At 39.8% G+C, this 25,210-nt stretch overlaps 1 protein-coding gene across 2 annotated transcripts in view; it reads right to left on the reverse strand.

Moving 5' to 3' along the window:
* The window catches only part of LARS2 (leucyl-tRNA synthetase 2, mitochondrial), a 159,060-nt gene that overhangs the window by 102,905 nt on the left and 30,945 nt on the right, over positions 1 to 25,210 (reverse strand). For both annotated transcript variants that reach the window (XM_032298038.1, XM_032298039.1), the window contains exon 6: positions 1,582 to 1,671. In XM_032298038.1, the coding sequence (XP_032153929.1) occupies positions 1,582 to 1,671 (90 nt within the window). The remainder of the gene's footprint in view (positions 1 to 1,581; positions 1,672 to 25,210) is intronic.

Raw genomic sequence — 25,210 nt, forward strand, 5'->3', positions numbered from 1 at the left:
CGCGTCACTGCACTCTAGCCTAGGCAACAAGAGCAAAGCTCCGTCTCCAAAAAAAAAAGGAAAGTGAGTTCAGCTCCCCCTTGCTCTCTCTCTCTCACCCTACAACATAGGATGATGATGTAAGAAGGCCCTTGCCAGAGGCTGATGCCTTGATACTAGACTTTGCAGCCTCCAGGGGTATGAGGAAATACATTCCTGTTCTTTATAAATTACCCAGTCTCAGCTATTCTATTGTAGCAGTAGCCTCCAGAGCTATGAGGAAACATATTCCTATTCTTTGTAAATTACCCAGTCTCAGGTATTCTATTGTAGCAGTATAAACCAACTAAGACAGAGATCTACCTGCCAAAAAATACCTTGGATTAGGGCTAACTTTGATTTTCAAAAAAGGTACCAAATGTATCTTTTGAATTTTATTTATAATTTCTCCTTAAGATCATGACATTTCAATGGTGACTTTAATACACCAAAAACATTTAAATCAATAGCTAGCAATGAATAAGAATAAAAATCCACAAAATAATCCAAATTATTTTTCCCTAATATCTGTCCATGTACACGCTATCTAAGAATTAGCCAGGAAACCTTGGTAATTTTTTTTAACTTTCTGCTTTTCCATTTTAAATAACAAAATGTCTTCAGGTAACTCTGCAAGTATGCTCAGGTGGGAATTTACTGAGCACCTACTCTGGGCCAGGCACCATTCCAGCCTCTTCACAAACATTCACTTGTTTAGTCCTCATAGGACTGTAACTATAGGAAATAGGGAGAAGGGGTTCGTGGTAGGCAGAATAACGGTCCCACAAAGATGCCCTATTTCTACATGGCAAGAGGGTCTACTATCCTGGGTTACCCAGGTCAGACCGATGTAATCACTCTATTCCCCAGGGGGAGGGAGGAGTGTCACACTGATTTGGAAAACATCTGGGAAGAGGGAAGATGATCTGGAGCTAGCGAGGTGGCTGTGCATGTGCAACAGGATCTTCCCTGGAAGCCCCTAGATCTTCAGAAAAGTTATTCAACTCCTAAGATGCTGTGTGCGACTGGCTTTGGATCCAATCCAAAGTGATGAGATTAGGTTTCCTATTTGAGTCTAATGTGCTATAGAACCGAAGGAACGTGAACAAATACTGAGTGCAGAGACAAACAAGTGTCCTATGAAGAAATATAACAACAAATATGTAATACAGTCAAAATTCAACTTAAATATTGTTAAACAAAACTTACAAGAGACCGCTGTTTTGGACCAAACTCCTCCACTAGGCCACAACAAAATGGAGTCAGTCATATTAAATGCCATATAATCAAACTGAACCTTTATTTATTTTTATTTTTTTTGAGATGGAGTCTCACTCTTCTTGCCCAACTGGAGTGCAGTGGCATGGTCTCGGCTCACGGCAACCTCCACCTCTCGGGTTCAAGTGATTCTCTTGCCTCACCCTCCTGTAGCTGGGATGACAGGCACATGCCACCATGCCTGGCTAATTTTTCTATTTGTAGTAGAGATGGGGTTCTTATTTAACAATGATATCTCCCAACGAGATTCACTATGTTTTAAAAGTGCAGCTAATTGTAACTTACCTCCTCCTGATAGGCCAGTCCAGCCTCATACAGTTTAATAAAGAGATACTGAGTCCACTTATAGTAATCTGGCAAACATGTAGTTATTTCCTGCCAACAAAGGAAAAAAAAATCATGTATAGACCATTATACACATCCCCCTGCCATGCATGCATCAGCCTTGCAACTGAATTTCGAAAAGTAATGAAATCACAAAAATATTTACCAGCTCAAAATATTTTCACCAATTTGTAAAGTAACGGTAGCCGCAATGTATTCTAGAAAGAGATCTTAGTGAAATGCCGCCTACACCTATCTGAGGGCATGCTCAGAAACTCAGCTTCAAGTCTTATGCACACCTTCTGCCCACTCGTCCATGGCACTCACAAGTGAATTACCTTGTCCAAAATTGGGTATTAACATTTTTTGTCAGCACCAACATACACTGGGGGCCTGATGCTTACTCACAAATGGAGCTCATTTTGAAGGCAATCACAAAATTCAAGAAGAACATCTGCCTGCCTCAGTCTCATCCTCATTTGAAAATAAGTCTTGTGTTTCCACATATAACTGGGGCCTGGTGGCTCCTTTAGACTCCGTATATTCCATTTTTTCCATTATGTGAATCAGGCTGTTGTCTACTTAGGAAGAACAATTAAAAACATTAAACTTAGTAAGAAACCACTTGGTTTATATTTCCAAGCCTAAATCTAAACAGAATTTACAGTTGTGAAGTCAAATAAGCATAAAACCTCTACACTATCACATTTCTTTTCTAGTCCCCTTTATCTTCAAAAGCTGGCTAACGCAGAAATGAATGATTGGCAGGGGATGTTTCCAATGATTCCATTTGTAACAGACTTATTTTTATTTTTATTTTTAAGAGACAAGAGTCTTGCTCTGTCACCAGCGCTGAAGTGCTGCAGTGTGATCATGCCTCACTGCAGTCTCGAACTCCTGGGCTCAAGTGATCCTCCCTCCCCGGCCTTCCCAGTAGCTGGGACCAGAGGTATGTGCCACCACACCTGGTAATAAAACTTTTGATAGAAAGCATACTTTTACCAAAAGTGCAAACAACTCAATCTTCCTTAAGGTGAATAAACATGATAGCTTCAAACCCGGGCAGGAGGGCATGTGGAGGAACTAAGCAAGCTGTCAGGTAAACATTTGTGCCCCCAGTAGGCTGTTTTTGTTACCTAAGATTCCTGAGCCCTTTTGCATGCTGTTTTATAAAAATAGCACAGTAATAACTGTTAGAAAATAATTCTTTTAAAGGGAAAATAACTCAACTCTGACTATTGGCTCCACCTTCCCACTTCGAGGCAATTAGTAAACCACCAGCCAGTCAAAGGGCTTTGCCCACACTGTAGCTGTCCACCTAGGCCAGCCTCCACAACACCAGAGCCATAATTTCTCAGCCACGCATATGACGCAGCCTGCTCTGGCTTCCAGCAACTTCACAGATGTCTACAGGGGCGTCGTGCACAAAGATCTTCACCAACTCAAGCACCTAATCAGCACTCTGCCAATGGGCTTGTTCCCCTAAACCTCCAAATTCATCTCATCCATCACCTTTTCCTCCCCATCTACCCCTCTAGCTAGCATGGCACAGAACTTGTTCTCAGTTTTTTAGACAAGCAACTTAAGAACTCCCATTGTTAACAAAACCCAGGGCGGGAAGCTATGTTTGGTCTGTTTCATTTTGCTCATTGTTGTATGCTCAGGTCCTGGCACAACGAGGCACCCAAAATTACTGCTGAAGGAAGAATAAACTAGATATACACAAGAACTACTGCACATTGAATCAAATCTGATTCCTTCATGTAGGCTTCACAACAAAATTCAAATTATTACACTGTGGTCCACAGATGAACTGGGGTAGGAGGTATGGGTGAGGGGTGGAGGTAGTATGGTAAAAATATGCTCGGATTGGGTTATCTTTTATCTTTTTATTTTTAAAAAACCTTTACCCACTAGCAGCTTTAAAACAGTATGTGAAACTTTTGAGAAAATAATGACAATTGTTAAATCTAAGGGATAGAGGTTCAATATTTTCTTTTCTCTATTTTTCTATTATTTGAGTTGTTCATAATAAAATATCAAAATACTTTTAGTAAATATATAAAACATACTATATATTATATATGTAACATATATACAACATATTTTATATAAATGCACATATATAAAAATATAAGTATGTATTTTTTTCCCCTAAGCCCATGAATCTGCTTCCACAGAATGAGAGTAAAAATGACACAGCAATGAAATAGCATTGTTATCGTCATCTAGGTTTATGGTTTTGAAAATTTTTGAAAATGACTTTTACCAAAAGTAGAAAAAAGAGGATAGATCTAGTCGGGAAAGGCAATGATCTTCATCTAACCAAGCGTTAGCCTACTTTTAGTCAAACCTGTGATGAAAGGGCATTCTCTTTGGAAGTGTCAGCTCTGAGATAAAGGGAGGGGTGGGGAATTACAGTCCCTGCTTTCACCCTGGCTTCAAATCTGGGTCTGACCTATTTTATTTATATTACACTTCTGTACACGTCATGTGAAGGAAAAGCAACCTCCTCGACTTCTAAAAGAGTACAGCTTGAAAACCACTGCCCAAGGACCATTATTCCAGTCACTGGCGGTTCTATTTCCAGGCATATTTACAACACTCACAAGTTCCATCATACTGAAGTGTGTAGCTCACCTGCCCACAGGAGGCTGGGAGTGCCCTGAGGAAGACACTGTGCTCCTGTCCCTTTTATTCCCGTCTGCTGCACACAGGGCCCAGGCACTGACTGACCCTCAGCAATGTCCACTCCATGAAGAAATGCCAGAACAGATACTTGCAAGGCTCACCAGGAGCTCAGTCTCACAAGGATCACAAACATGGTTGGGTCACTCCAGCGGAAGTTCTAAAAAACTCCTTTCTTTAGCCCACAGTCTTAAAGAAAGTAGGGGTTTCTCCCAAAATAAAAGTCCGTGCTCCCTCACCTGTACCAAATTTCCAGCTCTCTAAAATCCCCTTCCACAATGTGAGAGCTCCCTCCGGGATTATCCCTCTAAAATCCCCTTCCACATTCTTCGTAAAAGCCTTTTCTCTTCTCCTTTCCTTCTCTTTTCTGTACCAAAATAAAATCACCTTTCTGCAACACTTTTTAAGTCCAATACTCGCTTTTCAAGCATATGGTCCACCTGCAGTGGCCCCACCACTTATTCCTTAAAAAGTTAAAAGCCAAAAACCCACAATAATCACCAGCATCCAGAAAAAAAAAAAAAAAAAAACCCATTTGCAACACCACTGAGGAATACATCTCCTGAAAGTCATAGGGCCCTCTGGAACCTTCCCAGATTTGCTTATTAAAACAAAGCAAAACAAAAACAGCTATTTTGAGTTTTCTAATGCTTTATCTCAATCAAAATCATCCAAGCCATCATTCTGAAATTAAACTGTTGAAAAGCTTTTATTTTAGTCAACTGGCTAGAAATCAAGAGTCTATTTTCATATTTTCCCTGGGAAGTGCCTATTCAAAGCCCAATTCTGTAGGGTCTTCTAGGGGTTTCAGTAACCACAGACGTGATATTAATAGTCCTTCTTCCCCTCTCTAAAGCAAGAGTGCTCAACCGGGAAAATTTCATTCCCCAGAGACCAACTGCAATGACTGCAGACATTTTTGTTTGTCACAACTGGGTGTGTGTATGTTGTGAGTGTGCTACTGGCATCTAGCGGATAGAGGCCAGGGATGCTGCTTAAAAATCCTACAATGAACAAGACAGTCCCCAGAACAACGACAACAAAAAATCACACAGTCCCAAATGTCAATCAATAGCACCAAGGTGGAGAAACCTGGATCTATGAGTTCAGATTTCCTCAGTTTGAGTCTATAATCACAGGCTGATTAAAGAAGAATCAATCAAACGACTCTCTAGTTTTCATTCTATGCATATTGATAACATGTTAAACATCAATGAGCAAAAGTGGAAACATGGAGGCAGTGAAGTGGGTTTCCCTCCTGCATCGCGGGTAGCCCCACCTCTGTTGACCATGACTCGCAATGCACACAGGAATGCTGCACGATGCGACCACCAACTCAGAGACCAACCAGAGGAGGGACATGTCAAGTCTGGGGTTGCAGGCAGAGAAAATTCTGAAACTCTATTATGTGTGCATAATGCTATTCACTAGTGATAAGTGATTGATTTCACTATCTAAATTTTAGATCATTTAATATGCCTCCTAGTAGTTGTCTGACTTGGAAAATCTATATAATAAATGCATATAATACATTTCCTGTTTTGAAGTTAGAGATGCATACAGTTTTTCTCAATACAACAAGAGTTTGTCCCTTCCCATGAAATAGTTGTTGAACAAATAAATGTTTAAAGGTCATCCATGAGAATCTGCCCCACAGTACCCGAATTCCAGACAGAACCCTGCCTGCAACTCTAAGGGGGAACCCTGTGTCTGCGGGGTGGGGCTTCCTGTTGCTCACATCTGCCCACAAGTTGTGGGATAGCACCAACTGGTAAGACTTCTTAGGGAGACCACCACAGAAGTCAAATAAGGGCTGCTTTTCCTTTGGCCTGCTTTTCAAATAAGCCAGCACCTACGTTAATGCACCACTGTGTTTAATACAAAGTCAGGCAATTCAAAGTTATAGCTACAAATGCATTGGCAATTCAGCCACACTCCACATAGATCTACATAAAAGTATCAACTTTTATATCTTCCTGAGCTCTAGAAAGTGCAATCTAGCTGCCAAGAGACCAAATTTATGAATCTGGGATCCCAATTAGAATTGTTCCTCCAAGCTGTATTTTCACATTCTATAGTACCTAGTTTTTGACATTAAAAATATTCTGCACATTCACAAGCAACCACAGAGCCCAACACACAACCTGAGCTCTCTCAGAACACAAGTGAGGCTCAAAACATCATCTTTTGAGACCTGCCACCCATACCTCAATGACTCTGCACAAATCAACAACTAAGCCAGTCTGGCCATCAGCTCATGAGACACAGCGATCCATCAATGATAAAGTCCAAGAAGGCTGAGCCACGGAGGCCGAACTTACTGTTCCTAACATAAAGTAACACTTGGTCTGTGAAGGAAGAATCACGGCACTCAGCCATGTGCCTCACTGAAGTCTCCTCAGGCTCACACTCCTTGCTCCAGGAAAAGAGCCTGGAGAATGTAACCTCAGGAAAGACTCTGGAGCCACGTGACTTGGGTTCAAGCCCTTGCATCATCACTAGCTTGTGGCCCTGCCACATTTCCCTGTTAGAAAACAGAAGCAATGAAACACATCTTAGAGGGTGGTGCTGTGAGGTCAAAAGGTAATCATGTGTGCAAAGCGTAAGGCTGGACTTGCAGGAAAAATCAACAAGTACCACCTCCCTTGGCTTCACTCAGTGTGTGATGGACTGGGCGTGGTGGCTCACGCCTGTAATCCCAGTACTTTGGGAGGCTGAGGCAGGTGGATCACCTGAGGTCAGGAGTTAAGAGACCAGCCTGGCCAACATGGCGAAACCCTGTCTCTACTAAAAATAGAAAAAGTAGCCAGGCGTGGTGGCGCGTGCCTGTAATCCCAGCTACTCGGACAGCTGAGGCAAGTGAACTGCTTAACTCGGAGGTGGAGTTTGCAGTGAGCCAAGATTGTGCCACTGCACTCCAGCCTGGGCAACAGAGCAAGACTCCGTCTAAAAAAAAAACCAAAAACAGTGTGTGACGGCAGAGGTGAGTGAGGCTGACTTCATTACCATACCACTCAGAGGTGGGTGATGTACCCATCCACCTACTGGGGCAAGGTACAAGGGAGAGGAAAGAACTGGGGTAAAAAACAGTGTTCTACTCCTTAACAAATATTAGGATTTTAGCTTTTCAACTAAAAAGAGATGGTGTTTATGAGGGAAAAACACATGACCAGATGGAGAAATCCACACAAGGCTGCTCCCAGTCAGCTCTGGCTGGGGGGGCCTGCTAGGTTACCTCCACCCCCACACTGCCGCTTGGGCAGGATCTAGTCTTAGCTTCTCGGTCCACTGGCATCTTTGACAGTGATTGGCCCCTAGATTTCAGAACAGCTAAAGTCATCAAAGCCCTAATGTATTTTGTTGTCATCACAACCTCATGATATTTAGGTTAGCTACCAGGAATTTAACAAAACAAAACAAAAACGCAAGGCACCATGTTTATCAAGTCAGTCATGAGGTGGCCCTGTAAGCACATAGCCAGTGGCTTCACAGTTTCTAGCAACAAGGTGTGACCTCACCTCTCCCAAGTCTCACTGTGAGCCTCCCACCTTCAAAACAATGAGTCTTGGAAACAGAGGAGAGGTGTTCATATGTTTAAAAAAAAACCGATTTTTTGTGATGTGCATTTTTGTCATTTGCAACAGATCCAAAGGAAACGTGTAGTGATGTCTTTGTCTTTTATGCCTTCCCAGGTTCTTTAATTCTAAAGGGAGGGGTTCTGAAAGCGTCATACAGCTCAAAGGCCGAGAAACTAGCCTTGGCATTCCTATTGTGCAGCTTAAAAAAGAAAATAACCCAGGCTACATCAGATGACTCACTGATGATGGTGCAAGGTTCCAGTCCACAGCTCTGCATACCTGCTGTGTTGGAAGAGCGAAGAGAGAGGCTCATGAGAAAATCTGCCAGAATCAGGACACTGACAGCCACTCTCCAGTAAGTCCTCTACACCAAGCACTGGCTCTCAAACTTGGTTACACCTTGGAATTGAACTTTAAAAGTTACTAATGCCTAGGTCCCACCTCTAGAAATTTAACATGGGGCCAGGGTTGAGAACCACTGCAAAGCAGTTCCTCCCAAATACATCTCTCTCCCAAATACTATGTGAAAGACAGAGTCCTGTCCTGCCTTTATGTCTTCACAGAACTTAATGAAACAGACTTCAATAGGAGCTAAGAGCATGGTCTGGTTCATATGAAATTTCTATCAGGGTACTCCGACCAACCACTGTGCTAAGAGGGATCTCTGACAAGCCTGCTCTTGATTCAAATCCTCCCTGCATGCCTTAGCCCACCCCAACACAGATTCTCTTTAGTCCTTACATTCAATCCTTTGTTTTCACAAAACAAACAAACAAACAAACAAAAAAACCAGAAAAACTTTAAACTCACCTTCATGGCAATAGATACATAAACTTCATTAGGCAGCTACCTAATGTGCTCAAAGACTAGCTGTTTAAAAATGCCAGACTTTCTGACGGCTCATTTCTCCTGCTGGAAGAGAAATGAGTTTTGAAGAGGAAGCTGGAGAAAACCTAATGAGAATGGCCTTCCCCACCCCCACTACCAACAGGGCTTCAAGGGAGAAGGAAGTGGGGAACAGGGCTATTTCCTCACTTAGATACTCCTAAATGGTCCTATGCAGGAGAGGGACAGACAGTGAAGGTCTGACACTCATTACAGCCCTGGCTTTGAGTCTGAATTAGCCCTTCCTGTATCTAACAAATCCCCCAGCAATTTACAAATGACAGGACATGCTGGGATCCAGCTCTAGGCTTCCCAACCAAATTGCTCTTTCCTCCATCCTCCATCCTCTCATCTTTTGGTTTTTTTTTTTTTAGGGGGGGGGTGGGGGGATGACATCTCACTCTGTTACCCACATTGGAGTGCAGTGGCACCATCTCAGCTCACCGCAACCTCCACCTCCTGGGTTCAAGCAATTCTCCTGCCTGAGCCTCCTGAGTAGCTGGGATTACAGGAGCCCACCACCATGCCCAGGCAAGTTTTGTTTTGTTTTGTTTTGTTTTGTTTTGTTTTCATACTGTTAGTAGAGATGGGATTTCTCTACATTTGCCAGGCTGGTCTCGAACTCCTGTCCTAAGGTGATCCGCCTGCCTCGGCCTCCCAAAGTGCTGGGATTACAGGTGTGAGCCACCACATCTGGCCCATCCTCTCATTCTTTATACATCCTCATGTATAAAGCAGTGCTCATCATGCCTGCCTCTCAGACCATTCCCACAGTGGTCTGAGAGTCAGGCATGGTGAGCACTGCTTGACACGCAAGGAAACTGCACCTCATCCAAAGCTGCCCAGCTCCTGGGTGGCAGAAGCAAAAATATATCCAGGTCTCTGGGGGGGGCATCAACCAGTGACATGGCACTATGGGAAGTGCACCCTGGCTATGACCGGACTGACTTAAACACTCATGCTCCAAGGAGGTGCCGGTAATCGAGCAACATGATGGCCTGGAGTACTCCTTGATAAAGGAACCGCACGGTGAATATTCTTTTAGGAATGACAACAGTAACAATAACAGCTTACGCTGACAAAGTACTTGGTCCAGTGGTGGCAGTTTGGCGGCCCCTCATTTTCTTCTCATTACAGTCCCAGGAGGTAGTGATTACCAAATGTGGGCTTGACCTCTCAATTTGAAATCGCAACTTGCCCCGGCCCTCCTGCTCTCCCCTTAGCCTACTCTACCTTTTTTTCTTTCCATACCACTTATGACCTCCTACTATACTATATATTTTTTTATTTATTATGTTTATTGTCTGTCTCTATCCCCTCCTGAAACTGTAAATGGTAAGTTCTCCCTACGAAAGAAAGGATTTTGTCTTTTTCTCCCCACTGATGTATTCCAAGTACTTAGGACAGTGCTTGGTAAAAAGGATGCTTAATAAATGTTAAGTTGAATAGATGAATGAATAAGTCGCCATTTTACTGATCAGAGGATTGAGATGCAACGTAACTTGTTTAAGATCACAGCCTCTAGGAGGCAAAATTGGAGTCCAAGCATAAGTGACCCAGTATTTGTACCACTGCAAATGATTTCTTGTCATCTACAGGCCCAGCCAGAGGTTCTCTCCTAGACCACATAGCCATGTCTTCCTCCTTCCCGGAACTGTTATTCTTCATGACTCCCACTGCCCAGGCTCCTCAGCCTCACTGACTGCTTCCTCTCAGCCTCTTTCTTCTCCTAATTCCTTTTCTTTCAACCATCTGTCAAATTCCATCTTTGCCAAGTTTCTGTCGCTGATCTCCTTTATCTTTCCTGTTCTCCTTTTTGCAGAATTGAGGGAACAGGTGTTAATATCAGGGTAATTAATTAAGTTTGAGCCTAACATTTATCTAAGAACTCTTTTTTATGCAATTATGTTCCTTTATCTTAGGACTAACTTTAGACTGAAAACAAGCATTTAATGAAAATTGCAAGTGACAAATGCTAGACATTTTTTACAGAGCATGCATTTTATTCTTAAAGGTCTTGTTTTTCAAATCTAGGGCTAAAAGCTAAATTCTTAAGTAATTTGACAGGTTCATGTTCATGTTCTAATTAAGTGCTCTTGAAGTCAACTTCGAGAATGAGTATTGACGGCAAGGAAATTATGGCCTTTGCAGTTTTAAAGACATCTCACACTGTCTTTCTTTACCAAAAACAGCTTGATCAGTAAGCTCCCCTTTTTTTCTGTTTTCTTGATCAATATTTTTTGGGCACTATCATCTTTATGGTAATCTGAAAGCTGTCCCCTGTTACAAACTACACAAGAGTCTATAACTAATCCATAATCAGACAAGAAGCAACAATTTGCTTAATTTCCTGGTAATTGCTCTTTGCCAGCTTACAAGAATCTCATGAAGGCATTCTAACAATACAAACAGCTTGGCTAACTAGACAGTTGGGAAGAGAAAACCCTCCATTAAACAACAGATGAGATTAATTGGTTTGAGTGGCAATTTGTTATTAGTCTAGTTGGGCAGTTGGGCAGATGTCAGTATTTCAGCTGCTCAAGCTACAAATGGTTTTTCTTTGGAAAGAAGGAACATTAATTTTATCTATAACATCCTTGACAATTTCAGGATCAACAGGACAGAATCAGCTGGAAGATGTTTTTGTGATGGCAGTTCTCTAGGTTTCCTGAATAACATAAGGGCTATTTGTTAGATGCACGCATGGAACCAGAGAAAGAGGAAATATTAATCATCAATTCCACAGATGCAAACAGTGACAGCAGTGCCCAAAATGAGCCGTTTTGCTGCCTGCAAATTCCATAAACAATGAGTAGTAGAAACATGCCATGACTTGAAGTATTTCCTATGTGACACAGACAAGAAATGAAACTCTAAACTTAGAAAAATCTTAGGAAATCATTTGATAGTCCAGTGATTTTTAAGAGAAGAGTTGGGGTTGGGGAAGCACAGATCAGAATCTCACCAGAGGTGAGGGATTTTTTAAAACTACACATCCTGATCTTCTGCTTCTGGGAAGATGGAGTAAATATACTTTTCCTGATTCTTTCTAAGTACAATTAATATCTCTGGAATATATATATGAATGAACCATAAGACTAAACAATGGAGAAGAGAAGGCAGATTAGGGACATCAGTACCTAAGGAATGACACAATGGTAAGTCCTGTTGACTTTCTAAATGCCCCATAGCCCCAGATTTGGAGCAAACAAAGCCAGTAACCCAGAAATGCCAATGAGTGCAGAGGAAAGAAAAAGAAGAAGAGAGAGGAGAGAGAAAGGTAAGAAAACAGAGGAAAGGAAAGAAGGAAGGAAGGAAGGAAGGAAGGAAGGAAGGAAGGAAGGAAGGGAGGGAGGGAGGGAGGGAGGGAGGGAGGGAGGGAGGGAAGCTGTATCCATGGAAACACTAACAAGGTGGCTTTTCCACCTCAGTCAGGGTGATATTGATGGTAGGCTAGTGGGAAGCTTGTACTTCTATCCTTGCCCAGCAGCAACAAGGAGATGCTTGCCCCACCAGGTATAAATGATGAACATGTGAAGATCCTGGACTTTCCTGTCCTCCTGGAAGTAAAGAGATAGTGGCCCCTTTCACCTGCCATAGCAATACCAGAGGAAGCCTGTTAAAATATAAGGTTTAAATAAAATTCAGTCTTAAAAGAATCCCCAAATATTTTGGTTTTAATAGAAAATCATTAGCCATGCCTAAAACCAGGAAGATCTCAAACTGAATGAGAAGAGATTATTGACATACACCAACATCATGATGACCCAAATGTCAAAAGTATTTGACAGGCCGGGCGCGGTGGCTAACGCCTGTAATCCCAGCACTTTGGGAGGCCAAGGCAGGTGGATCGCTTGAGTTCAGAAGTTCGAGCCTAGCCTGGCCAACATGACGAAACCCCATCTCTACTAAAAATACAAAAGTTAGCTGGGCATGGTAGTACATGCCTGTAATCACAACTACTCGGGAGGCTGAGAGGCACAAGAATAGCTTGCACCTGGGAGGTGGAGGTTGCAGTGAGCCGAGATCATGGTACTGCACTCCAGCCTGGGAGATAGAGTGAGACTTTGTCTCAAAACAAAACAAAACAAACAAAAAAACTATCTGACAAGGATTTTAAAGCAGGCAGTATAAAAATTCTTCAATAAGCAATTACGAACACACTTGAATCAAATGAGAAAACAGAAAGTCCCAGCAAAGAAAGTTATAAAGAACCAACAAATGAACATTTAAGAGCTAATAAATAAAGTAATACAAATAAAAGCTCAGTAGATGGGCTCATCAGCAGAATGGAGGGAAGAGAGGAATCGGTGAACTTGAAGACCAAACAACTGAACGTACTCAATCTGAATGAACAACAGAGAGAAAGCAGATTGGGAAAAGATGAACAGGACCTTAGGGACATGTGGAATTATAACAAAAGATCTGACATGCATGTCATCAGAGTCTCTTAAGGCAAGGATAAAAAATAGAGTTGAAAAACTGTTCAAAAAAATAATTGCTGAAATTCTCTCAAATTTGACAACATAAACCTACAGATGCAAGAAGCTGAGTGAACACCAAACAAGATAAACCCAAGAAAATCTACTCCGAAACATATCATAATCAAACTTCTGAAAATTAAAGACAAAGAAAAAAAAATCTTGAAAGCAGCCAGAGAGAAATAATGCATTACTTACATGAAGAAAATTCAAACGACAGCAGATTTATTAGATACCACAGAGGCCAGAAAGAAGTGGCACATTTTTCAACTACTAAAAGAAAAGAACTGTTAACCCAAAATTCTATATCCCTTCAGAAATGAAGGAGAAATTGGGCATTCTAAGATAAAGAAAAAAGTAATTTGTCATAAGCAGGTCTACTCTAAAGGAATGGCTAAAGAAAGTTCTCTGTGAGAAGAAATATAATAAACGAAGGAAACTTAGAACATTAAGAATAAAAAAAGAGCAATGAGAGAAGCAAAAATAGGGGCAAATACAGTAGATTTTCTTTCTCTTGAGTTTTCTGAGTTATATTTGATGGTTGAAGCAAAAATTGTAACATTGTCTAAGGTGGTTTTCAATGTACATAGAGGAAATATTTAGAACAATTATGTTACAAATGAGAAAGAGCAAATAAAGGCATGCAAAGGGAAGTAAGGTTTCTACATTTTATTTAAACTGGTAAAATGACCATACCACAAGATTGTGGTACATTATAAAGGAATGCCTACGCAGCTAATAAAAGAAGCTACACAATGAGATACTAAAACACACTATAGATCAATCAAAACGGAATTCTAGAAGAAGTTCCAGTTACTCATAGAAATGCAGAAAAAGAAAACAGAGAAACAAAAGAGGAGATACCAGAAAACAAAGAAATGCTAGACTTAAGTCTTTATCAATAATCACATGTAAATGGTCTACATAGGCCAATTAAAAGAGACTGGAAGAATGTATTTTAAAAATGACACAACTATTTTTGACTTACAAACAACCCACTTCAAATACAACGATATAAATTGATTGAAAGTAAAAAGATGACAAAAGACATACTAGGCAAAAATTAATCAAAAAGAAAAGAGTAGCTATATTAACGTGAGATGAAGGGTGGCTATATAAACGTATCGTAAGGTACACTTCATGCACACTTCAAAGTAAAATATATTTCACATACACTTCATAGTAAGATATCATAAAATAGACTTCGGACCAAAGCAAATTACTAGTAACAAACATTACACAATGATATAAGGGTAAATCACTAAGAAGACACAGCAATCCTAAATCTGTCGATTTTGCTGAGCTTTTCAAAGAATCAACTTTCGGTTTCATTAATTTTCCCTATTCTCTATTGTCTATTTTGCTTATCTTTACACTACTATTTACTTCCTTCTTCTGCTGTCTTTGTGTTTACTTTGTTCTGCTCTTTGTAGTTCTATAGTAAAGATAAGTTGTTTATTTGACATCTTTGTCCCGCTTAGCACTTTTTTGCTGTATTCCATAAACTTTGTAAGTTGTTTTCATTTTCATTCATCTCTAAGTATTTTCTAATTTTCCCTGTCATTTATTTTTTAATCCATTTGTTGTTTAAGAGTGTGCTGTTTAATTACACAAATCTGCAAATTTTCCAGTTTTCCTTTTGTTACCGATTTCTAACTTCATACCACTGTGGTCTGAGAAGATGGTTTATATAGCTTTTAAAATCCATTTAGACTTAATTTGTGGCCTAATATATGGTTTATCCTGGAGAATGTCCCATGTGCACTTGAGAAAAATGTGTGCTCTATTGTTGTGTAGAGTGTTCCACATGTCTGTAAGACCTAGTCTGTTTACTGCATTGTTCAAGGGCCGCTTCCTTACTTATTTTCTGTCTGCTTGTTCTATCGATTGAGTGGGGTAATGAAGTCTCAACTATTATTGTGGAACTGTCTATTTCTCCTTTCAATTCTGTGCATTTTTGATTTAGTTATTTTGATGGCCTATTATTAGGTACATAAACATCTATAACAGTTATACCTTACTGTACTGAGCCTTTTATTTATAATGCTCTTTGTCTTTTGTAACCTTTTCTCATTTAAAGTCTGTTTTGTCTGATCACTACAGCCACCCTTGTTCTCTTTTGATTACTATTTGCATAAAATACCTTTTTTTCAGCCTTTTACTTTCAACTTATTTGTGTCTTTGGATCCAAAATGAGCCTGCTGGAGATAGCATAGAGAGGGACTATGTTTCCTAATACATTTTTCCAATATTTTTCTTTTGATTGAAGAGTTCAAGCCATTTATTTTTAAAGTAATTACTGAGAGAGACTTCGATCACTTCGCTATTTGTTTTCCATATGCCTTGTAGCATTTTTGTTCCTCATTTTCTGCATTACTGTCTTTTGTATTTAACTGATTTTTTGGTAGTAAAACATTGTAAGTCTCTTCTCATTTCCTTCTGCGTATATTCTATAACTATTTTCTTCGTGGTTACCATGGGGATTATATTTAACACTCAAAAGTTATAACATTCTAATTTGACTTTATACCAGCTCAACTTCGGTAACACACATGAACTGCCTCTAGACAGCTCTAGCCCTGACCTTTTCAGTTATTGATGGCACAAAATTACACCTTTATACACTGTGTGTCCAGAAACATAAAGTAATAGTTGTTTTTTTTAATAATGCATTCTCTCTTAGATTATGTAGAAAACAAAACGTGGAGTTTCAACCAAAGTTGCAATAATAGCTTTTAGGTTAATAATTTTTTTAAAGGTATTTATCTGTTAAATTATATAGAAAACAAAAAGTGGAGGTACAAACCATTTATCTTAAGTCAGCTTGGATTGCTATAACAAAACTGTAAAGACTGGGTGGCTTAAACAACAAACGTTTATTTTTCATTGTTCTGAAGGTTGGGAAACGCAAGACCAAGGGGCTAGCTGATTCAGTTCTTGGTGAGGACCCTCTTCCTGACTTGCAGAAGTCTATCTTATTGCTGTGTCCTTACACAACAGGGAGGGATGGGGACTTGAGAGAGAGCTTTCTGGTCTCTTCTTATAAGGGCACTAATCTCATCATGAGGATCTCATCCTCATGTCCTCATCTAAACCTAATTATCTCCCAAAGGCTCTGCTTCCTAGTATCACCACATTAGGAATTAGAGATTCAACACATAAATTTTAGAGGGATACATTCAGTCTATAAATACCATTAAAAAACAAAAATTGAGGCCAGGCACACCTGCAAGCCCGGCACTTTGGAAGGCCGAGGCAGGTGGATCACTTGAGCTCACTAGTTTAAGACCAGCCTGGAAAACACAGAAAAACCCCATCTCCACAAAAAGTACAATAATTGGCTGGGTGTGGTGACAGGTGCCTACAGTCCCAGCTACTTGGGAGGCTAAAGCGGGAGAATTGCTTGAGCCTGGAAGCAGTGGTTGTAGTGAGCCAAGATCTCGTCACTGCACTCCAGCCTGGGCGACAGTACAAAACTCTATATCAAAAAAAAAAAAAAAAAAAAAATTGTAGAAGGATGTGGTAAGCTGAATGACCAGACCACCTCAAAGATGTCCGTGCCCTAACCCCTTAAACCTGTGAATATGTTAGTTAAATGGCAAAAGGAATTTTACAGATATTATTAAACTAGGAAGAGTATCCTAAATTATCCAGGTGGCTCAATGTAATCACATGGGTGTGAAAAAACAGAAGTCTTTCTCTGGCTGGAATTGGAGAGATCTGACGCATGATAGGGAATGCATTGCTGGTGGGGCCATGTGGAAGGCTTGAGAGGAAATGCAAGCAGCCTCTAGAAGCAAAGACCAATCCCTGGCTGGCGACCAGCATGGAAACAGGGACCTGCCCTACAGTCACCACGGAGGTGAACTCAACCAACAACCTAAATGATCTCGGAAGTGGGCTTTTCCCCAAAGAATCCAGTGAGGAACACAGGTCTACCAACACCCTGACTTTGGCCTGGTAAGACCCCTACCAAGCTCACCCAAACTTCTGACCTATAGAAACAGTCAGATAATATGTTGATGTTGTTTCAAGATGCTAAGTTTGTGATCATTTATGATATGTCATATGATAGAAAACTAATATAGGGGACTTATCTAGAGTAAAAACAACGAAAAAGACATTCTTGGGGCAAGTGGGAAATTCACATATAAACTGGATTATAAGTAATGTTATAACATTACTGTTAATTTTCTTAGTTTTCAAAATGGTATTGTGGTTGTGTAAGAAAACTTCCTACTTACTTAAACAGGAATACTGAAGTACTTAGGGATAAACAGCCATGACGTCTGCAAGATACACTCAAATAATTCGGGGGAAATACACACACACACACACACACACACACACACACACACACACACACGTATAAATAAAAACGGATAAAGTGGATATGGCAACAATTATTAAATCTAGGTGAAAGGCATGTGAATGTTCATTGTACTAGTCTTCCAATCTCTCTGTTTGAAAATTTTTATTGTTATGATAAAAAAATAGAGGGTAAAAAGTGTTGAGTTAAAGCTAGACACCAAAGAATACATACTATGTTATTCCATTGATATAACCTTAAAAACCACATGTAGGTAAGGAGTTATGGAGCTGAATAGTGGTCACGGTTGCACAACAATGTGAATGTACTTAATAGCATTGAACTAAACACTCAAACGTGGTTAAGATAGTATATTTTATGTTATGTGAACATTACCATAATTTAAAAATCACCTGGAAGAAGAACCAAAAAACTCCAAATACATATGTAGTGGTAAAACTACATTGAAAACAAGACAGTGGCTGGGCACAGTGGCTCACCTGTAATCCCAGCACTTTGGAGGGCTGAGGTGGGTGGATCACTTGAGGTCAGGAGTTCGAGACCAGCCTGGCCAACATGGTAAAATCCCATTTGTACTAAAAATACAAAATTAGCTGGGTGTGGCTGCGTGTACCTGCCCAGCTACTTGGGAGGCTGAGGAAGAAGAATCGCTGGAACCTGGGAGGCAGCGGTGGCAGAAAGCCAAGATTGCACCATTACACTCCAGCCTGGGCAACTAGAGCAAAACTCTATCTCAAAATAAATAAATAAAAACAAGGCAGTAATGATCATAAATATCAGAATTGTGGTTACCTTTAGAGAGGAGAGACAGAGTTGTGACTGGAGGAGGACACATGTTGAGCCTCTGGGTGCAAGGAGATGTTTTGTTTCTTAATCTACGTAGTAGCTAAACATTGCAATAATGTATTAAGTTATACATACATGTTTTATGCTCGTCTATCTATATATGTCTAGTATTTCACAGTAAAAGGAAGTTACTAAAAGTAAGTCTTGTATTTGCAAAACATTACATAGTTTTTCCAAAATTTGTTTTTATCATTCGTTCATATTCTACATATGTCAGAAAGAACTGATGGTGGGCCTGTATTTTGATTCCTACCTAATAAGGTTTGGGAGCATAGTCATTCCTAAGATTGTGTTTGCTGAACAGAAAAACAAAATCACAGACCTACCCATTCAGAAACTCTGAAGATGGGATGGGGCCAGACATCTGTGCTTTAACAAGCCCTCTTGGTGATTCCGACGCTTGCCAAAGTTTGAGAACCATGGCTATAAGTACATGTAAAAATAATCCTCGTTATTTTCATGGAATAACAACCTCATCTTCAAGACCTTTTAAATAATGCTCCCGATGCACTTAAAACCCACTGTATCTGTATAACTGTAGTCTCCCATTCTATCAAATGTTGTATCTGGTTGATGTACACAAGACTGATCTGGAGGCCTGATTCAGTCATGAAGAGAGAGATTTTGGACCCTTACTTTCTAAGACATTTAAAGAGTAACCTAATCTTATAACAAGAAGCGTTCCCTTGGCAAGAAGCTGAGGCTCAGAGGGGCAACAGATCATGCCCACCAAGTGTTAATAGCCAGATCCGTCACCAAAACTGAAGTCTCCAAGATGAGCCAAGACCCTGTCTCCTGAAAGCACTCAACAAGCATTACATTGGGAAATTCTATTCCATTAGCCAGAGTGTACATCCTTGATAGGGACAACATGACTGGGCTCATGACCACCAGTTGGGACTGCGGACAAAAGAAACAACTTCCTTGAATAGCCACATTTGCTGGGCAGCCCCAGGAGACATCCCTCTTTAGTTAAGGCTGAAGACTGTGAGAACACTGCCCTGGCTGAAGCAATGAAAAAGATACCTCACATGTTTTAGACTGGCAAGCACAGAGCAGGCTCAGCTCCCCATGAGGTCAACTGTGAGTGTACCATCTACTAATGAGATGTGGTCCCCAGCCTTAAGGTGACGGACTATATTACCCCTTACGTGTTAGCACCAACCATCTTGTAAATAGGTAAGCTGCCAAATCATTTCAATGCCTTCCCCCTCCTAACCAAAGGAAAAACCTTCAGGAAAAGGTTAATTTTCTGACTCTGAGGGAGAACAAGTAATCCAGAGCCAGAGATCTGCCAGACAAATTGCCTCACCTCTGTGAGCACCAGGAAGAGGACTGGGCAAGTCAAACACTTCGGGTGCCTGTGACACGTTGTCAAGGCAACCACGGCTCCAAGCTCTCAAAAAGGGAGTCTTCCCCACCGTGTTTTCATGCATTCACTTGCCCTTAAGTTCTTTTTGTTTTAAGCTATTCTTTACATTCTTTTAAGATATAAAACAATGTCTTTCTATTATTCTGGAGGCTGCGTTATTTCTTGTAGTTCAAGCCTTCCTATCAGAGGTCCAGTCCTCTACGTAAAAAGGTGTCAAGGTAGTAAGGGCCTTGAAGTAATAATTTTCACTTTGTAATCATACAGATCGTGCTGTCTTTTAAAATAAACAGAAGCAGAAATGATTCGGAGTCTACATGTTTTGGATGGAAAGAGAGCACTGCTCCTAAACTACTGTAACACCATGGGGGTGGGAGGAGAAGGCTAAAACAAAGGCCAGCAGAAGTGCAGGCAATCAAACCCACAATATTAAAAAAAACAACAAAAAAAGACTTATAAGATAACCAGAGAAATTTGCGAACTGAGATTCCGTGATCTTAAGGCATTATCATTAACTGTTTTAGGTGTGATGATGGAATTGTGATTACACGAAAGCAAGCAAACCAGACAGACAAGAGCCTTCATCTTAAAAGCTACATACTGCTGTATATTGTGTATTCACTGATATGAGCCAGATTCTTTACAGATGAAATTACATAATGGAGAGAAAGAGAGAAATAGAAGCAAAGATATACATGCTGATGGTGGGGAATACCATGAACCCCTCAATGTCCACACTACTTCATGCAGGCTATGAGCCATTGATGGGCAAACTTGGAAGGGCCTGAAGTCACCAAAAGCCTATCCCAGTCAAAATTCCAATAGAGTATGGCTCTGATGTAGCTCTGCTGCTGACCACTTCCATTCACATGCAAACTCTTCTGCAGCTCTGCAGATGATAACCACACTCTGCAGAGCTGTGGAAGAGTCTGCGTGTGAACGGCTTGCAGGGAAGAGTGTGAGGTCACATTCTGAGTCTGTTTCAGTGAACAGTGGCCTTAGAGGGCAGTTTCTACTCCACTCCCTCAGGCTGATGAAGCTCCAAATTGATACACCAGTCCCCCTCAATCAGGAAATGAGGGAAAATCTACGGGTGGCTACAAATAGGTTCCAAAACAAACAAGAACACAGCATCCCGAAGCTGTAAAAAAGATTTATTACAGGAAACAAAAATAAGTCTTCAAGGTCATCTCCTAGTATTCAGGAAACTTTCTGAGCATATAAGGTCTATGAAGATAAATAAGATAGAAAAACAGAAGGAAAAAAGAGCATCTGGCCAAGAGGATTCAGAAAAAAAAAAAAAAAAAAAAAGGGAACTGAATGACATAAGGAAAAATAATAAATCTAAAAACGCAAATTAATATCTGTACTACAAACCTTAAAAAACCACATTGATTCTATAGAATCAGTGGCATAAAAAGCAAATATGAAAAGTTCTTCCAGAACCTAGAGAAGAACAAGGAGAACAAAATCATGAGAGAGATGGTGATAACAATGGAAGGCAATGAAATGAGTATACAGTGTTCTTGAGAAAGGGCTCCTATAAAATTGTCACAATGAAAGACTTACAACTGTGAATCAAAAGTGGTCACTGAGAACTAGGCACAATTAAAGCAAACAGGCTGACACTGAGATACACTCTGATGAAAAATGGAAAAATGGCAAGGGCAAAGGAAAAAAAGAATCCAAAAAGAAGCACAGAAATAGAGATGGAGCCAGGCACGGTGGCTCATGCCTGTAATCCCAGCACTTTGGGAGGCCAAGGCAGGTGAATCACGGGGTCAGGAGCTTGAGACCAGCCTGGCCAAGATGAAACCCCATCTCTATTAAAAATACAAAAATTATCCAGGCGTGGTAGCAGGTACCTGTAATCTCAGCTACTCAGGAGGCTGAGGCAAGAGAATTGCTTGAATCCCAGGAGGCGGAGGTTGCAGTAAGCCAAGATCATGCCACTGCACTCTAGCCTGGGCTACAGAGCAAGATTCCACCTCCAAAAAAAAAAAAAAAAAAAAATTAAAGAAAAGAGATGGAAAGATTACTACACGTACAGAGACAATTCTGGCTGGCCTCAGACTCCTCCATCAAAATACAACAGATCAGGTGGTAGTGGTTACATAAATCTATACATACAATTAAATCATATAGAATAACTACTACTTCTGCTGTTACTGCTGCTGCTGCTGCTGCTACTACTGATAGTCCTTGACGTACAATGGCTAGACCTATATTTTGACTTTATAATAGTGTGGAAGTAATATACATTCAATAGAACATCAATAAATTACATGATATATTCAACACTTTATTACAAAACAGGCTTTGTGTTAGATGACTTTGCCCAACTGTAGGCTAATATAGGTGTTCTGAGCATATTTAAGGTAGGCTAGACCAAACTATGATATTCACTAAGTTATGTGTATTAAATGTATTTTCAACTTACAATGTGTTTATCGTGATATAATCTCATTGTAAGTTAAGGAGGACTTATACTACTATACACACACACACAGACACAAATGATTACATCTAAATCTGAATAAGACTTGCACTCTACTTATTAATAATAGTATTGTACCGAAGGCAGCTTCCTGGTTTTGATATTATATTACAGTTACGTAAAATGTTATCACTGGGCAAAGCTGGGTAAAGAGCACACAGGCTCTCTCTGTACTATCCTGGCAAATTCTTATGAGCGTATATTTTAAAAAAAGACAATAGATAAAGGTTTGCTACAGAGAGATGAAAGAAAAAAGATAATGAATGAAGAATTCTATATCCCAGTAAGTTGCTATTTGTAGGTGAAAGCAGCAGCCATTCTCAGTTGTGAAAGCAACGTTTGATACCTGGGCAAAGATCACACCAAACCAAGAGTTAAAACAAAATTTAAAAAATTTTCACAAATGAAAAAATTTTAAATGAACAGTTAGTTGTCCTTTAAAAGGTCTTCTGATAAGCTCTGAAATTAAAGAGCATTAAAATTTAAATAATTGCTATGAATATAATCGTAAAACTGGAGGAAAATATCAAATATAATGGTTAAGAAATGATACATGATCAGAAAAATTGTAATTCAACAGTAAATCAATCAGGCACAGTGGATCACTTGAGGCTAGGTTTTTGAGACCAGCCTGGACAACGTGGGTGAAACCCTGCCTCTTCAACAACACAAAAATTAGCCGGGTGTGGTGGCGTATGTCTATAATCCCAGCTACCGGGGAGGCTGAGGCACAAGAATCCCTTGAACTTGGGAGGCAGAGGTTACAATGAGCTGAGATCACATCACTGCACTCCAGGGTGACAGAGTGAGACTGTCTAAAAAACAAAAACAAAAACCAACAACAAAATAGTAAATTAGGCCTAAAATCTCAGGATATACCCCCATAAAAACAAACAACAACAAAAAAAACCCCGAAAATAGATTTAGAAAATGGAAAATGTTAATTATCTGCTACTTTTCTGATCTTACATGCCGATCAAGAGAAATATACTGTTTTTTTATATTAATACAAAATATTTTTTAAAAATTCTTAAAGCTATCTTTTAGCAGATCAAATAACAGAATTGATATCTTTCAAGTCTCTATAGATAAAAGAAAACAAATTTGAAAGGCAAGACATCATAAAAAAAAAGAATACTTAAACTATGTTTTTAAAAGTTTAATTAGAAAATCAGTAGCAGTTATAAAAATAAATACAAACAGCTTTTCACTTTCATATTAAACACAAAGACTCCAAGTTGGCCCAAAGAAGGTTTCCCCCATATATTTGCCCATCTTTTAATTTTTAAAATTAATTGTTATCTATAAATGATGTACCAATAGAAGTCAACAAATAAAGGCTAAAAGTTGTTTTTGTTGTTTTTTAAATGGACAAACGTATCAGCAAAACAAACAGAGTGGAGATGGCACTGCTAATATCAGACAATGAGCGAAAACTTCTGTTGCCAAGTAGTAAAAGCAATTATAAAGCTATTGTCATTAAAAATACTTTAGTCATGAAATAACAAATGGATCAAAGGAATACAAACAGAACTTGGTGTATAATAATAGGATGAAATAATTTGGTCTACTATAAAGTTAGCCTTTTAAATCAACAAAGAGAGAAAAGATTGTTTGAAAAATTAGAAAAAGTAGTAATTCCTTGTCTTATCTCATATACTAAAATAACTCCAGTTAAGTGTAAAAATTAAAACACAACAGATCAAGAAGAAAATATGTTATATCCTATCTCAAAGAAGATCTAAGTACATATCTGTATGCTAATATATCCCACATAAACAAAATGCAAGGCAGGTGACAACAGACTGAGGAAAAATATTTGTAACGAAAATCATTAAAAAAAAGGACAAATACCTCCTACCTACATGAGAAAAGACATGCTTAGACCATTCACATATATACCCCGTTCAAATTCAAACATTCATTAAACACATGAAAAAAAGCCTCACAATCACTCATAATAGAGGAAATACAAATGAAAATAATTGTATAACTTGAGAGAGTAAATTTGTATAGCCTTTATGGAGGATAATTTGGCAATAAATACCAACCTGTTTTTGACTTTTTTGAGAACTCTTTTTTTTTTTCTTGAGACAGTCTCATTCTGTAAACAGGCTGGAGTGCAGTGGTGCCATCTCGGTTCACTGCAACCTCTGCTTCCTGGGTTCAGGCGATTCTCCTGTCTCAGCTTCCCGAATAGCTGGGACTACAGATATGCACCACCACACCCTGCTAATTTTTGTGTTTTTAGTAGAGACGGGGTTTCACCATGGTGGCCAGGATGGTCTCCAACTCTTTGACCTTGTGATCTGCCTGCCTCAGCCTCCCAAAGTGCTGGGATTATAGGCGTGAGCCACTGCGACTGGCTGAGAATTTATTTTAAGGAAATAATGAAATATGTGTATAGATGGTTCCTAACTTAGGATGGTTTGTCTTAACAATTTTTTTGAGATTCTGGGCAGCAGCACTGAGCCTTGGCTCCCAGTTGGCCACACAATCATGAGGGTAAACAACCAATACTTTCAAGGGACTGCGTTGTCAGATGATTTTGCCCAAATGTAGGTTAATGTAAGTGTTCTGAGCACATTTAAGGTAGGCTAGGTGAAGCTGTGATGGTTAGATGTATTACATGCATACAGTATTTTCAGCTTAGGATGGGCTTATTCAATTTAGGATAACCCCATTGTAAGTCCAGGATCATCTACACTAAGATTTCTGCCTTAAGTATGGGGAAGGAGCATGGCACTCATAACTTGGGTGACCAGCAATAAAATGACGTCAATAAAAGTACCTGCCTTTTAGAGCTCTCTAGGAATCCAAAGAGTTAATAAGGTCATACCTACTTGGTACTTGGTCCATGGTAAGTGTTCAGCAACTATCAGACAATGGTAGTAAAAGTGGTGATATATACCTACA

The sequence above is a fragment of the Sapajus apella genome, unplaced genomic scaffold, assembly GCF_009761245.1.
Source record: "Sapajus apella isolate SASKATOON/1434 unplaced genomic scaffold, GSC_monkey_1.0 scaffold38, whole genome shotgun sequence".
Classification (NCBI taxonomy): domain Eukaryota; kingdom Metazoa; phylum Chordata; class Mammalia; order Primates; family Cebidae; genus Sapajus; species Sapajus apella.